This window comes from Somniosus microcephalus, chromosome 29 (assembly GCF_052327205.1).
Source record: "Somniosus microcephalus isolate GS21.2 chromosome 29, FLI_Smic_1.0, whole genome shotgun sequence".
Taxonomy (NCBI): Eukaryota; Metazoa; Chordata; class Chondrichthyes; order Squaliformes; family Somniosidae; genus Somniosus; species Somniosus microcephalus.
The window spans coordinates 43550031-43566636 of record NC_141015.1 but is presented as its reverse complement, the minus strand read 5'-3'; the positions used below and the strand labels follow the sequence as shown (position 1 = coordinate 43566636).

At 49.4% G+C, this 16606-nt stretch overlaps 1 protein-coding gene across 2 annotated transcripts in view; it reads right to left on the bottom strand.

Moving 5' to 3' along the window:
• Positions 1-14914, bottom strand: part of prkg2l (protein kinase cGMP-dependent 2, like) — a 77662-nt gene extending 62748 nt beyond the window's left edge. For both annotated transcript variants that reach the window (XM_085970731.1, XM_085970732.1), the window contains exons 1-2: positions 14420-14914; positions 5150-5316 (exon numbers count right to left, since the gene is read on the bottom strand). In XM_085970731.1, coding sequence (XP_085826857.1) covers positions 5150-5316; positions 14420-14889 — 637 coding nt within the window. In that variant the 5' untranslated portion in view covers positions 14890-14914. The remainder of the gene's footprint in view (positions 1-5149; positions 5317-14419) is intronic.
• Positions 14915-16606: the final 1692 nt, after the last annotated feature.

The window sequence follows — 16606 nt, the reverse complement described above, 5'->3', positions numbered from 1 at the left end:
GCCTGTCGAATACAACGGCAAGAAAATACGGAAATTGTATCTCTACATTCTGCAAGATGGTGGACCACCGTTATTGGGACGTGAATGGATAAGAAAGATAAATTTAGACTGGCACTCCATTCAGGCACTGACGGTGGCGGGTAAAAAAGATGACGACGTCACTCCTGGGCGATTGTCAACAATCTTAGCTGACGCCAAAGAGGTATTTCAACAAGAACTGGGCACTCTTAAAGGCGTAACCGCCTCGGTAAAAATAGAGGAGAATGCAATTCCCAAGTTTTTCAAAGCAAGACCGGTACCATATGCAATTCGCCCAGCTATCGAGGCAGAGCTGGAGAATCTGGAGAATGCAGGCGTGTTATCTAAGGTAGACTGGAGCGAGTGGGCGACACCCATCGTTCCTGTCATGAAGAAAACGTTAAGTGATAAGTCTGAGGAGCCAAGGAAGGTTCGCATCTGTGGGGACTTCAAAGTGACAGTGAACCCAGTCCTTCACACAGTACAATATCCTCTTCCAAGGATAGAAGATATCTTCGCCTCACTATCTGGAGGGAAGCGTTTTACAAAAATTGACCTAGCACAAGCATATTTGCAGATGGAGGTTGAAGAATCCTCTAGGAAGTATCTCACGATAAACACTCACAAAGGTCTTTACCAGTATAATCGACTGGTATTCGGAGTAGCATCAGCTCCGGCGATATGGCAAAGAGCGATAGAACAAGTCCTGCAAGGGATTCCGGGGACTCAGTGTTACTTAGACGACATCCTAGTGACAGGTGAAGATGACAGTGAACACCTTGCCAACCTAGAGCAGGTGCTCACTAGACTACGTGAACATGGGCTGCGAGCCAATCGCCCCAAGTGCGAGTTTTTTAAGAAACAGATATCGTATTGTGGCCACGTGATTGATGAAGAGGGGTTGCATAAGTCCCCTGACAAAATTGAAGCAGTAGTTATGGCTCCGGCGCCTGAAAATGTGTCACAACTGAGGTCATTCCTCGGATTGGTGAATTGCTACCATAAGTTTTTGCCGAATTTGTCCACAATTCTGCATCCACTGAACGCCCTACTATGAACGGGAGTAGCATGGAAATGGAGCGATGAATGTAAGTGGGCCTTTCAGAAGAGTAAGGGCCTAATCACTTCAAGAGAAGTATTGGCTCACTACAACCCATCACTACCGATAAGACTGGCGTGTGATGCATCTCCCTACGGCATTGGGGCGGTACTGTCACATAAATTCCTTGATGGTTCAGAGAGGCCCATAGCTTTTGCGTCACGCTCGTTAACTTCAGCCGAGCGTAACTACGCCCAGATTGACAGAGAGGCCCTCAGCCTGGTGTGGGGGGTGAAGAAGTTCAATCACTACCTGCACGGTCAGAAATTTACTCTACTAACTGATCATCAACCTCTCGTCTCCATTTTCAACCCTCAGAAGGGCGTACCGATAATGACGGCACAACGGCTACAGAGGTGGTCCCTTTTCCTAGGGGCACACCAATATGACATCAAGTACAAAGGAACTAAACAGCATGGGAATGCTGATGGATTGTCGCGCCTACCGTTGCCGACGGTGGAAGAAGAACTGGCAGTGGATCCAGTGGAGTTATTCCACTCGACTATAGTCGAATGTTTCCCTGCGACGAATGCAAACATAGAAAAGGAAACACGAAATGACCCGACACACTCCTGGGTCTATGATTTAACGGTGAAGGGATGGCCAGCACATGGCGAACCACTGCTGCCAGCATTCTTGCCGAGAAGAGAACAGCTGTCAGTGTGCAGAGGAACCTTGATGTGTGGATCCAGAGTAGTAATTCCACCCAAATTGAAGGATAGAGTGCTCAATGAGCTTCATGAGGGTCATCTGGGAGGGGTAAAAATGAAGAACTTAGCCAGAGCGTTTGTGTGGTGGCCGGGAATCGATAGAGAAATCGAAGAGATGACCAAGAGCTGTACAGGATGCCAGAAGGTCCAAAACGCCCCACCACAAGCCCCTCTACATCCATGGGAGTGGCCCTCATCTCCATGGCAAAGGGTGCACATTGATTTTGCTGGTCCCTTTATGGACTCGATGTTTTTAATTGCGGTGGATGCACATTCAAAGTGGCCAGAGGTAATAAAAATGTCCTCAACCACCACAGAAAAAACTATCACAGTCTTACGAACCATGTTCGCCAGGAATGGGCTGCCTGAACAGATTTGCTCTGACAATGGACCACAGTTTGTGTCTGAAGAGTTCCGGAGGTTCTTAAAGAACAATGGTGTTAAGCATTACACATCCGCCCCATATCATCCAGCCATGAATGGATTGGCCGAGAGGTTTGTTCAAACATTCAAGAAGGCTATCAAGGCAATGTGTAATGAAGATATACCCCTACAACACAAGGTGGATAACTTCTTGTTTGCCTACCGGAATGCGACACATGCGGTTACCAACCAAACTCCAGCCATGATGTTCTTCAATCGAAGACTACGATGCCGCTTGGATTTGGTTAAGCCAAACGTCAGAAGAGATGTGGAGAACAGGCAGTTTCAGAATATGAATGAAAGGCTGACCAGGAGTTTTAAGATAGGCCAACCAGTTTTGGCCCGGAACTACCGCACAGAGAAATGGCAGCCAGGAACGACCTGTACACGGCAAGGACCTCTAATGTATACCGTGGACGTTGGAGAGAGCATTGTAAGACGCCATGCTGACCAGATTCTAGAGTCACTGGAAAACGTCAACTCCACACCACGATCTGATACACCTGGCGATGAAACCGAAGTACCAATTGCATCTACCGCAGAATCGGTGATATTGGAAGCAGATGAACCAAACAACGACATTGATCCCGACTCAACCTCACCAGAAGAACCTGATACCCCAAAGAGGCGTTATCCAGACAGAATCTGGAAGCCTCCTCAAAGACTGAACTTATAATTGCTTAACCTCAACCAATGTATCTAGCAACCGTAATTGTAATTGTAATTAGTTATTATTTAGCTGTTAAATGAATGTTATGTACTGTTTATCTAAAAGGGGAGGAATTGTTGTGTATGTACCTTTAAGGGAATAACTGGTCTCAGACTGCAGTACCGGCAGTGACCACCCCTGTCTAAAAGGTCCTAGCAATCTTCTGTAGTTTCAGTTTCCCGTTTGTCTCCATTCAGTAAAGACTTGTTATAATCAACTCCTGCTGTCCGTGTCTCAATTATACACGGACATAATAGGTAGAACCAGGATCCTTTAGTCCAGAACAAGGGGGACATCATCTTAAAATTAGAGCCAGGCCGTTCAGATGCGAAATCACAAAGCACTTTTTCACACAAAGGGTAATAGAAATCTGGAACTTTCATTCCCCCAAAAAGCTATGGGTGCTGGGGGTCAATTGGAACTATCAAGACTGAGTGGGACAGATTTTTATTAGGCAAGAGTATCAAGGGGTATGGAGAAAAGGCGGGTAGATGGAGATGAGGTGCAGATCAGCCGTGATCTGATTGAATGTTGGAGCAGGCCCGAGGGGCTGAATGGCCTCCTCCTGTTCCTAATGATCCTATCCTCTGACCAGTATTTTCACAGTATGGTAACTGATCATTACAAGTGAGTTGACAAAGTTACAGCAATCTGGAAAGCATTGTTAAAAATGATTCTAAAGCATACATGGATAGCTAATCTTGTAACATGACTTCTATGTGGCCATAGTTATCATTAATAAGCTATAACGGACTGCACAGATTCCACTTTCTACAACACATAAGAGTTGTCTGATTAGCTAGAGGCTTGATTCTAATCAGTTAAAGTGATGCACCGTGTTCAGTGTTTAATGGAGTGGGACCAGCTCTAAGACATCTGCACACTGGCGAGCACAAGTCCCAGGTCAATGTTCAGCTGTAGTTCAATCACCGTCGCGTGCATTCCTCTGTTGCCACCAGTACAATAGTCTTTGTCACACACAACTGTTTCACATTCACAATTGGGGAGCAGTATTATATTTTTCGTATTAAATAGTGTCAAATTGCAGTTTTCAAAAAGTACTTGGCCCTAAATTGGACAGCAGACATGCACACGGCAATCCACATATCAACAGGACTTTCAACAAACACTTAACTCAGCCCTTCAAACCTCAGAGAATCAACTTTCTAAGAAATTACAACGGACGGTCTTAGGACAATCCCACTCGGGGGAAAAGGAGGAAGGGGAAAGGGGGAAGGAGAAAGGGGAAGAAGAGGGGGAAAGGGGGACAAGGAAGGGGGAAGGGGGAAGGAGAAAGGGGAAAGGGGGAAGGGAAGGGGAAGGGACGGGGAAAGGGGGAAGGGGGAAGGGGAAAGGGGGAAGGGAAGGGGAAAGGGGAAGAAGAGGGGGAAAGGGGGACAAGGAAGGGGGAAGGGGGAAGGAGAAAGGGGGATGGAGAAAGGGGGAAGGGGAAGGAGAAAGGGGGAAGGGGGAAGGAGAAAGGGGGAAGGAGAAAGGGGGAAGGGGGAAAGGGGAAGGAGAGGGGGAAAGGGGGACAAGGAAGGGGGAAGGGGGAAGGAGAAAGGGGAAAGGGGGAAGGGAAGGGGAAGGGACGGGGAAAGGGGGAAGGGGGAAGGGGAAGGGGAAAGGGGGAAGGGAAGGGGAAAGGGGAAGAAGAGGGGGAAAGGGGGACAAGGAAGGGGGAAGGGGGAAGGAGAAAGGGGGATGGAGAAAGGGGGAAGGGGAAGGAGAAAGGGGGAAGGGGGAAGGAGAAAGGGGGAAGGAGAAAGGGGGAAGGGGGAAAGGGGAAGGAGAAAGGGGGAAGGGGGAAAGGGGAAGGAGAAAGGGGAAAGGGGGGAGGGACGGGGAAAGGGGAAAGGGGAAGGGACGGTACATTTTAAGGTTAGGATCTGTTACTATAATAGAGGGACAAAATCAAAGGGGTAAATGAAAAATGACTGGAATCTATAGAATTACAAGGCCTGTCAGAAAGGGGAATTTCTGTTCCCTTTCCCCTGATGTTGCCCTATTGCCCCTGTGTACTGAACGCTGTGCTGCTGTTTGTGGAGAAACACAGATGTTCCTGGTTTTCATCACATGAACTGTGCCCTAAGCAAGAGCAATATTGAGCATCACAAGCCGTGCATGAACCATTACTGACCATCAGTCGGATGTTACTAACTGGCCAGTCGCCAATACATTCGGACCCACCTGCCAGGACATAGAGATGGTTTCCTGGTTCTCCCTCCTGGATGACGAGGTCTGTTTTCTGATAGCTCCTCTCGTACATACATTCCACAATCTCCCGCACGTGCTGCGGCTCCAGCTTTTTCAGGAAGTCGTTATGCATTATTGCATCGGTGATCAATTTCTTTAAGCTGCCAAATACATCATTATTTTGGTTACCACCAACACTTCAGGTCCAATTCATCACTGCTAATATCACCCCAATACACTGCTCAAACACTCAATCTACATTATTTAGTACCATCTACAAGATGCACTGCAGCAACTCGCCAAGGCTTCTTCAGCAGCACCTCCCAAACCCGTGACCTCTTCCACCTAGAAGGACAAGGGCAGCAGGCGCATGGGAACACCACCACCTCCAAGTTCCCCTCCAAGTCACACACCATCCTGACTTGGACATATATCGGCCGTCCCTTCATCGTCGCTGGGTCAAAATCCTGGAACTCCCTCCCTAACAGCACTGTGGGAGTACCTTCACCACACGGACTGCAGAGGTTCAAGAAGGTGGCTCACCACCACCTTCTCAAGGGCAACTAGGGATGGGCAATAAATGCTGGCCTTGCCAGCGACGCCCACATCCCATAAACAAATAAAAAACATTTTTTTTTAATGTTCTGTTGGCGGGGGGGAATTAATTTCATTTCCCTTTTTCCCATCCTTGACTCACTTTCCCAGCTAAGACAGCAAGCTGAAGCTGTTCCCAGGTCTCCACGAGGATCGTGACACCAGCAGCAAGCTGGTGACCTGCCCTCCGACCGCCCTCCTGTCTCTGGTGGAGTCTGAGGTGTACGTTCAGTTCCAACTCAAACCAACGTGAGAAAGTCACCCGTGTAAACCCATCATATCACTCAGCCCCGTCGTGACCATGTGCTACATTCTTGGAATGAATGAACCCAACATTTCTTCATGGATGAACCCATGTAGTGAATGTTGGCTATTCGCTATGGAGGGCATCACATGGGCTGTAAAGCGTTTTGGAATGCCCTGAGGCCGTGAAAGGCGCTATAGAAATAGGAGTTTGTTCTTTCTTTTTCTTTTCTCCAGCGCCTTTCACAACCTCAGGACGTCCCAAAGCGCTATACAGCCAATGAAGTACTTTTTGAAGTGTAGTCATTGTTGTAATGTGGGAAACATGGTGTGGTAAACCACTGTTATTGTTGTTCACCATTGTTGTTGTTGTTGCACACTGTTGTATCTATGCATGCCTCAGCATGCCTCTGCTGGCTCCGCCCCTGGCTCCACCCACAGGCCCAGGTATAAAGGTGACTGCTCTGCAGCCCCCTGCCTTCTTGGAAACCAGTCAACCACGAGAGGCATGCTCTGTTCTTTGTTAATAAAAGCCTTTTAGTTACTCTCCTAACTCTCCGTCTTTTATGAGTAATTGATAGCGCATCAATTTTATTAACAAAAACAAAATGTCGGCACCAAACGCTGAGCAGCAGGAGCTGCAGCAAAGGACGGCACCAAACGCTGAGCAGCAGGCGCTGCTGCATGCCCTCAGACCAACATGCCTGGACCTAGACCCTCAAGAGGCGGGTTCGTCTACCAAGTTCGCACAATGGCTGCGTTGCTTCGAAGCTTACCTGGAAGCCTCAGCCGTGACACTAGATGGAAACAAACTAAAAATCCTGGCCTCCAAGGTGGGCCACCAAGTCTACACGCTCATCCAGGACACGACTACCTACACGGCGGCTATCGATCTGCTAAAAGGACAATACACACGCCTGGTAAATACGGTTTATGCCAGACACCTCCTGAGATCCCGCAAACAGCAGTCCGGGGAATCGGTGGAGGCATTCCTACGGGCACTACAGATACTCGGCCGAGCCTGCGATTGTAAAGAGGTATCGGCCGCGACACACACGGAGGGACTTATCCGAGATGCTTTTGTTGCGGGCCTCAAATCCGACTACTCCCGGCAGAGACTGTTGGAGAAGGGCGAAATCGACCTGAAGAAGGCAGTGTCCCTCGCGCTCTCGCTAGACGCGGCCCACCGGAATATGGACGCATTCTCCCCTAACCGCTCCGCACCGTGGACGCCGCAACCTTGGGTCATGGGACCGCCACCCCCGGCACCGACTGCTGCAGCGATGTCCAAGGGCCCGAAATGTTACTTTTGTGGCCAGGCAAAACACCCCAGAGCACGCTGCCCGGCGAAAAACGCTACCTGCTCTGGCTGCGGGAAGAAAGGACACTACGTCAGCGCCTGCAAAGGTAAAACTGCTAACGCCAGCAGCGCCGCGTGTGAACCGTGGGGGCAGCCATCTTGTCCGCCATCTTGGACACCTCCAGCCGCGTGGGGATCGGGATCATGGGCGCAGCCATCTTGTCCGCCATCTTGGACGCCCCCAACTCCAATCGCGGGTGACCCGGACTCAACCACCGCCTCGTCTGACGACCACAGCGACTCGCTCGACCATACGCTGGCCTCCGCAACGCTGGACCAATCTCTCCCTCACCAACTGTCCAGGTCCATGATGGACATTACGGTAAACGGCCGTGCCACTACCTGCCTTTTCGACAGCGGGAGCACGGAGAGCTTTATCCACCCCGACACGGTGCGCAGTTACTCTCTCCCGGTCCTGCCAACGCGCCATCGGATCTCTATGGCTTCCAAATCCCATTCAGCAGACGTCGGTGGCTACTGTGTAGTGACCCTTTCAGTAAGGGGCACAGAATACAAAAATTTTAAACTTCTTGTCGTGCCCCATCTCTGCGCTGCCGTTCTACTGGGGTTGGATTTTCAGTGCCACCTTAAAAGTGTCACATTAGCGTACGGCGGACCCCTCCCCCCACTCACAGTCTGCAGCCAGCAACTTTTAAATCGCCCGCCGCGCACCATTTGCAGCCTCTCCACGCTTAAAGTCTCCCCCCGCCCTTGTTCGCTAACCTCACCCGCGACTGTAAGCCCATCGCTACCAAAAGCAGGCGGTATAGTGCCGGGGATAGGAGCTTCATTAAATCTGAAGTAGCAATATTCCTGAAGGAAGGGATTATTGAGGGTAGCACTAGCCCATGGCGAGCACAAGTGGTGGTAGTGAAGACTGGCGAAAAACAGCGCCTAGTTATTGACTACAGCCAGACGATCAATCGCTACACCCAGTTAGATGCATACCCACTCCCCCGCATATCTGACATGGTCAATCAGATAGCACAATACCGGGTGTTCTCGACGATTGATCTGAAATCGGCATACCACCAGCTCCCCATCAGGGCTGAGGACCGCCAGTACACAGCTTTTGAAGCTGACGGTCATCTCTACCACTTCCTCCGAGTCCCCTTCGGCGTCACCAACGGGGTTTCGGTCTTCCAAAGGGAGATGGACCGAATGGTTGACCAGAACGCACTGCAGGCCACCTTCCCCTACCTAGACAACGTCACCATTTGCGGCCACGACCAGCAGGACCATGACGTTAACCTAGAGAAATTCCTCCGTACGGCCCAGCGGCTGAATCTAACATACAACAAGGACAAATGTATGTTTCGCACCACGCGCCTCGCCATTCTTGGCTGCGTAGTGGAGAACGGAGTCATCGGCCCCGACCCCGACAGAATGCGCCCCCTTATGGAGCTCCCCCTCCCCCACTGCCAAAAAGCACTGAAGAGATGCCTAGGGTTTTTCTCTTACTATGCTCAGTGGGTGCCCAACTATGCGGACAAAGCCAGACCCCTCATCAAGTCCACCTCCTTCCCCCTGACAGCAGAGGCATGTGCAGCCTTCACTCTCATAAAAAAAGATATTGCGAAGGCCACAATGCACGCAGTGGATGAGTCCATCCCTTTCCAAGTGGAGAGCGACGCATCCGACTTCGCCCTAGCTGCAACCCTTAACCAGGCGGGGAGACCCGTGGCCTTTTTCTCAAGGACCCTCCAGGGCCCCGAGATTCGACACGCCTCTGTCGAAAAGGAGGCCCAGGCCATTGTGGAAGCGGTGCGACATTGGAGGCATTACCTGGCCGGAAAACGATTTACCCTGCTCACTGACCAGTGTTCAGTAGCTTTTATGTTTAATAATAATCAGAGGGGCAAAATCAAGAACGACAAGATCTTGAGGTGGAGAATTGAACTCTCCACCTACAATTACGATATCTTGTACCGGCCCGGGAAACTCAATGAGCCCCCAGATGCCCTATCACGTGGTACATGCGCCAACGCGCAGGTTGATAGACTGCAGACCCTCCACAATGACCTCTGCCACCCGGGGGTCACCAGGTTCTTCCATTTCATCAAATCCCGTAACCTGCCCTACTCCATCGAGGAGGTCAGGACCATGACCAGGAACTGCCAAATCTGTGCCGAGTGCAAACCACATTTTTATAGGCCAGACAGAGCAAGCCTGATCAAGGCCACTCGCCCCTTCGAGCGCCTGAGCGTCGATTTTAAAGGGCCCCTCCCCTCCTCTGACCGCAACGTGTACTTCCTCAACATAATTGATGAGTACTCCCGTTTCCCGTTTGCCATCCCGTGCCCAGACATGACCAGTACCACGGTCATTAAATGTCTGAATGACCTTTTCGCCTTGTTCGGCTTCCCTAGCTATATCCATAGCGACCGGGGCTCATCCTTTATGAGCGACGAACTCCGTCAGTACCTGCTCACGAGAGGTATTGCTACAAGCAGAACCACCAGCTACAACCCCCGGGGGAACGGCCAGGTGGAAAGAGAGAACGCGACGGTTTGGAAGGCCGTCCTCTTAAACTTAAAATCTAAGGGCCTTCCGACCTCTCGCTGGCAGGAGGTCCTCCCTGCGGCGCTCCACTCCATTCGGTCACTGCTTTGTACGGCCACCAATGCCACCCCCCACAAAAAAATGTTCACTTTCCCCAGGAAGTCCACATCGGGGACCTCGCTACCGACATGGCTGACGTCTCCAGGACCCGTCCTACTGCGGAAGCACGTGAGGTCCCATAAAACAGACCCCCTGGTCGAGAGGGTGAGCCTCCTCCACGCCAACCCCCAGTATGCTTACGTGGCGTACCCGGACGGGCGGGAGGGCACAGTCTCCATACGAGACCTCGCACCTTCGGGTGCACCTGAAACACTACCATTGCGGGAGGACACAGTCTCCATACGAGACCTCGCACCTTCGGGTGCCCCTGAAACACTACCATTGCCATCCACCACTACCCACAACCCAACCCCTGTAGACGGCATGCCACAGCCCCAGGACCCGTCATTGACCACCCAACCACCCAATGAGGCGCCAGATTCAACGTTGGATGTTGCACCATCACCGCCGCCACCACGACGATCAGGACGGCATACAAGGCCACCTGATAGACTTACTTACATGAACCTTTAGTACACTTCACCCCGCCGGACTCAATTTTAAACAAGGGGTGAATGTGGTAAACCACTGTTATTGTTGTTCACCGTTGTTGTTGTTGTTGCATACTGTTGTATCTATGCATGCCTCAGCATGCCTCTGCTGGCTCCGCCCCTGGCTCCACCCACAGGCCCAGGTATAAAGGTGACTGCTCTGCAGCCCCCTGCCTTCTTGGAAACCAGTCAACCACGAGAGGCATGCTCTGTTCTTTGTTAATAAAAGCCTTTTAGTTACTCTCCTAACTCTCCGTCTTTTATGAGTAATTGATAGCGCATCACATGGCAGCCAATTTGCACACAGCAAGCTCCCACAAACAGCAATGCGATAATAACCAGATAATCTGTTTTAGTAATGTTGGTTGAAGGATAAATATTGGCCAGGACACTGGGGAGAACTCCCCTCTGTAAGGCATCAGTGAGCTGGCAACTGACACAGAAGCCCTGACATCCTGTTAAAGGGGACAATGTTGTTTGGGGAGGAAGAGAAACAGAGACGGAATATTGCCTCTGTCGCAGTGTTTCATGCGGGTGATGCAACGGATTTATTTATGCCATTGAATTTGTGTTTGTAAACAAATGAAGAATGATTTGCCTGACACTTTTATGGAAATGGTGTCCTTTAGCTCTTTAATGAGATGATTACTAATGCAGAATAAGGAATATCTGGGAGTTATTGCATAGCAGTAATCTAATCGAGATAAACAGAGCGTGAAACTCGAGCAATTTCTAACCACATTCAGGACGCAAAGATTAGATTACAGCCTTTAAATCATCCCCAGTATCTGTTATGAATTTCAACATCTACAGTTTCGATTTGATACATGGCTTTCATTCTATTTCAGCTCAGTTTTTTTTTATTTCAACAGCAGCTGTTGAAATGAAAACCAACTGTCAGTGCATTTCCGGTCCTCGATGTAAGATAATTAGCAATTCTGAGATCATTACTGCGTGCAATCAATCGGCAGGTGATTACCAGGCAAACCCTAGGTTCTGCCTACATTACATTAGAGTTAAACACTTCCATTATGCTATCTAGTTAAGGTTAGATTTAAGGGCAGAACGTGGCTTGAGTATGGATACTGTCCTTTACCTCTCAGGATGAAAGACAACTATCGATTGGCTGTAAGTGTTTGATGTAATAAGCCTGAACTCTCTCCATCCAACTCTGAGCTCTCATTGGACAAACCTGCCTATAATTAGCACAAATTGGCTGTGTCACTCTGAGAGGCAATATGGTTGGCTAGTGTGTACAAAGGAAATATTCATACTAGCGACACATGTTATCTTCTGAGGTTGACATTAGGAGCACTGGAGGACTGACGGATCTGAACAATATATCTGCTCTACCAACACTAGACAGACAAAGTGGGGAAAATGTCCCCAGCACTGACTTCACTCACCATGATGAACAAAGACAGAAAGACTTGCATTTCTACAGCGCCCTTCACAACCACTGGACATCCCAAAGCGCTTTACAGCCAATGAGGTACCTTTGAGTGTAGTCCCTCTTGTAATGTGGGAAATGTGGTGGCCATTTTGTGCACAGCAAGCTCCCACAAACAGCAATGTGATAATGACCAGATAATCTGTTTATTAGTGCTGTTGAGTGAGGGATAAATATTAATGGCCCGGACACCGGGGAGAACTCCCCTGCTCTTCTTCAAAATAGTGCCATGGGATCTTTTACATAGAAACATAGAAGATAGGAGCAGGAGTAGGCCATTCGGCCCCTCGAGCCTGTTCCACCATTTAATAAGATCATGGCTGATCATCCAAATTCAGTACCCTGTCCCTGCTTTCTCCCCATATCCCTTGATCCCTTTAGCCTTAAGAAATATATCTAACTCCTTCTTGGATATATTTAATGAATTGGCCTCAACTGCCTTGTGTGGTAGAGAATTCCACAGGTTCACCACTCTCTGGGTGAAGAAATTCCTCCTCATCTCAGTCCTAAATGGCTTACCCCTTATCTTTAGACTGTGACCCCTGGTTCTGGACTCCCCCGCCATCGGGAACATCCTTCCTGCATCTAGTCTGTCTAGTCCTGTTAGAATTTTATAAGTTTCAATGTTTACGTCCACCTGAGAGAGCAGACGGGGCCTTGGTTTAACGTCTCATCCAAAAGACGGCACCTCCGACAGTGCAGCACGCCCTTAGCACTGCACTATGAGTGTCAGCCTAGATTTTTGTGCTCAAGTCTCTGTAGTGGGACTTGAACCCACAACCTTCTGACTCAGAGGCGAGAGAGTGCGGCCCACTGAGCCACAGCTGACTCTAAATCATAAAAAAAAATCACAAAATCACAACAAACGTTCAGAATCCAGCTCCCCCGAAGATTTAAGGGTTAAATACGTCGCACGGTGATACACTGAGCTACGGCTAACAGCTCCTAACAAGTGACATGGTTACACAGAAACAGGCCATTCGGCCCAACTGGTCCGTGCCGGTGTTTCTGCTCCACATGAGCCTCCTCCCACCCCTCTTCATCTCACCCTATCCTTCTATTCCTTTCTCCCTCATGTGTTTATCTAGCCTCCCCTTAAATGTATCTCTGCTATTCGCCTCAACCACTCCCTGTGGTAGCGAGTTCCACATTCTCACCACTCTCTGGGTAAAGAAGTTTCTCCTAAATCCCTTATTGAATTTATTAGTGACTATCTTATATTGATGGCCCCTAGTTTTGGTCTCCTACAAGTGGAAACATCTTCTGTACGTCTACCCTATCGAACCCTTTCTTAATTTTAAATACAATGCACAGCGAGACACTGAGCCGAACAGATCAGGAAGCTCGGGCCAAGGTTCAGTTTGTTGATCTCAGGCAGGGCAGGGATGGGGGCCACCATAACTGACCTCAGTGTCTCTTGGCTGGGACGGGTGGGGGCGGGGATTGCCGTCCATTCCCACTATCCAGGTGGATGTTTGCTGAGAATCAGACCAGGTATGGCTGGGGTGCCCCAACAGTTGAATTTCTTGGCTTGTATTAAACTCTTTGTTTAGATTCTTAGCAAAGGTGCTAATAGTTGACTCTAGTTACTGACTATACACAGACTAGAAAGACACCATTTAACCTAGTGAGAGAGGGTAGAAACAAAGTAAAATAATGTTCTGTTTTTAGGGTGTTTCTAAATACAGTGAGGCCCAGAGAACGAATTCTAGGGAACATTGATGTGGTTTCATGTTATTTTAGGAACGTGTATTTTCCTGAGTAAAATGGCAACTATACCCATGAGTTCTTGGAAGTGGAATATTATTGTGCTGGAATATTTGACAGGGTTTACACAACATGCTCTAAAGTATCTGTAATAAACCCGGTAGTAAACGTGGGGGGGGGTTTATGGGCGGTGGGTTTATGGGCGGTGGGTTTATGGGCAGGGGGGTTTATGGGCGGGGGGGGTTTATGGGCGGGGGGTTTATGGGCGGTGGTTTATGGGGGGGGTTTATGGGCGGCGGGGGTTTATGGGTGGGGGGTTTATGGGCGGGGATTTATGGGCGGAGGGTTTATGGGCGGGGGGTTTATGGGCGGGGGGGTTTTATGGGCGGGGGGTTTTTGGGCGGGGGGGGTTTATGGGTGGGGGGTTTATGGGCGGGGATTTATGGGCGGAGGGTTTATGGGCGGGGATTTATGGGCGGAGGGTTTATGGGCGGGGGGGTTTATGGGCGGGGGGTTTTATGGGCGGGGGGTTTATGGGCGGGGGGGTTTTATGGGCGGGGGGTTTATGGGCGGGGGGGTTTTATGGGCGGGGGGTTTATGGGCGGGGGGGTTTATGGGCGGGGGGTGTTTATGGGCGGGTTTATGAGTGGGGGTGGGTTTATGGGCAGGGCGGGTTATGTATCCCCCGCAGTGCCCCCTCTGTTGTGGGGAACCAGCGACCCTTTGTTCCCCTGGGTCAGGGAGGTTTGCTTTCTTACCTGGAGTCCTTCCGCACCCGGATCTGCTCGATGGAGAACTTGTGAACATTGTGACAGTAATAATTCCAAGAGGTCGGTTCCGCAGACACTCCCTCTTTGGCCTTGAAGCGTCGGTGGATCTCCGTCGCCACCTGTGCGAATCGCTTTGGCCCCTCGTTTATGACGCTGACCAGTTTCTTGTGCTGGCTGACGCTGGGGGACACAGGGGCGGTGTTGTATCCGATAGCATCCTGAAGCTTGTCTATCTGAGAAAGTTTTCCTTTCAGTTCTTTCTCCAGGGATTTTATTTTCCTTGACTTTTGCACCAGTTCATCGTCCTTCTTCTTCAATTCTTCCTCCAGGCTCAGAACCTTCCTCCTGAGCTTCTCGAGGATCTCCAAGGACGGATCCGTCAGGCTGGGGACAGAGTTGGTCTTCTCAGGCCTTGACACTTTTACAGAACCGTTTCCCATTGCGTCGATATAAATCATCCCAAACACCTCTCAGCACTCTCCTGGCCAGGTGGCTGCTGAAATAGAAACCATTCAGGCAGTAGCAATATCATTTAAAACACAGGCTGTGGAGCAACTGTTTTTTGAAGCTCTTATACTGACTGTTTTCTATTCCTTAAACAATCATCTCCTCTTTGCTTGAATTCTATCTGCAAATAACAGGTGTAAAGTTTAGCTTTAAACCTTTGCCCAATATCACCAGGCTGCTGCTTAGTGGGACGATGGGATGTGTGTTCCTCTCCATTATCCTCACAAGCTGGGTTGCTGTGGGAAACACAGCAGCCAATTTGTGCACAGCAAGATCCCACAAACAGCAATGCGATAATGACCAGATAATCTGTTTTATTGATGTTGGTTGAGGGATAAATATTGGCCCCAGGACACCGGGGAGAATTCCCCCTGCTCTTCTTCAAAATAGTGCCATGGGATCTTTTACATCCACCTGAGAGAGCAGACGGGGCAGCACTCCCTCAGCACTGCACTGGGCGTGTCCGCCTGGATTATGGGCTCAGATCTCCGGAGTGGGCCTATGAACCCACAGCCTGACTCAGAGACGAGGGTGCTGCCCACTGAGCCACGGCTGACACCATTGGCCCGTGAGCTATGAAGTGGAACAGTAAACATTTAAACCTGCAGAAAAAAATGATTGAATCACACAAACCTCCTCAAAGTGGTTAATCTCTACAATGATTATCCACAAATTTTTTTTTGATAATTGGTCCAAACCTAATGTCATGAATCAGACAGATGGCCAGAACTTCAAAATGATCTGTTTACTAAATATTTCCGGTCTAGCTGCCTCCTCACTTTGTTTTTTTTTACTTTATTATCAGTAGGAACAATAAGGAAACAGGAGGCATCCAACAAACACACCCGAAATAAATTAATTCTGTACATCATGAACCGAGTCAAAGATTGAGAACTGGAATTTACCCTCACTGAGGAAACATGCAATAAAAGGCTTGTTCATTGTTTAGCTAACACAAGTTATATTTAATCTTTCACATGCTGAGATTATTTTGCAACGTGTGGTACGGTTTCAGCTCTCAGTATTGTGTTTTGTTTGAAGGTAAATTGACCTTATTATGGAGGGAAGGTCATTGATGAAGCAGCTGAAGATGGTTGGGCCTAGGACACTGCCCTGAGGAACTCCTGCAGCGATGTTCTGGGGCTGTGATGATTGACCTCCAACCACCACAACCATCTTCCTTTGTGCTAGGTATGACTCCAGCCAGTGGAGAGTTTTCCCCCTGATTCCCATTGACTTCAATTTTACTAGAGCTCCTTGATGCCACACTCGGTCAAATGCTGCCTTGATGTCAAGGGCAGTCACTCTCACCTCACCTCTGGAATTCAGCTCCTTTGTCCATGTTTGGACCAAGGCTGCAATGAGGTCGGGAGCCATGTGGTCCTGGCAGAACCTGAACTGAGCATCAGTGAGCAGGTTATTGGTGAGTAAGTGCTGCTTGATAGCACTGTCGATGACACCTTCCATCACTTTGCTGATGATTGAGAGTAGACTGATGGGGCGGTAATTGGCTGGATTGGATTTGTCCTGCTTTTTGTGAACAGGGCATACCTGGGCAGTTTTCCACATTGTTGGGTAGATGCCAGTGTTGTAGCTGTACTGGAACAGCTTAGCTAGAGGCACGGCTAGTTCTGGAGCACAAGTCTATTTCTGGAGCACAAGTCATTT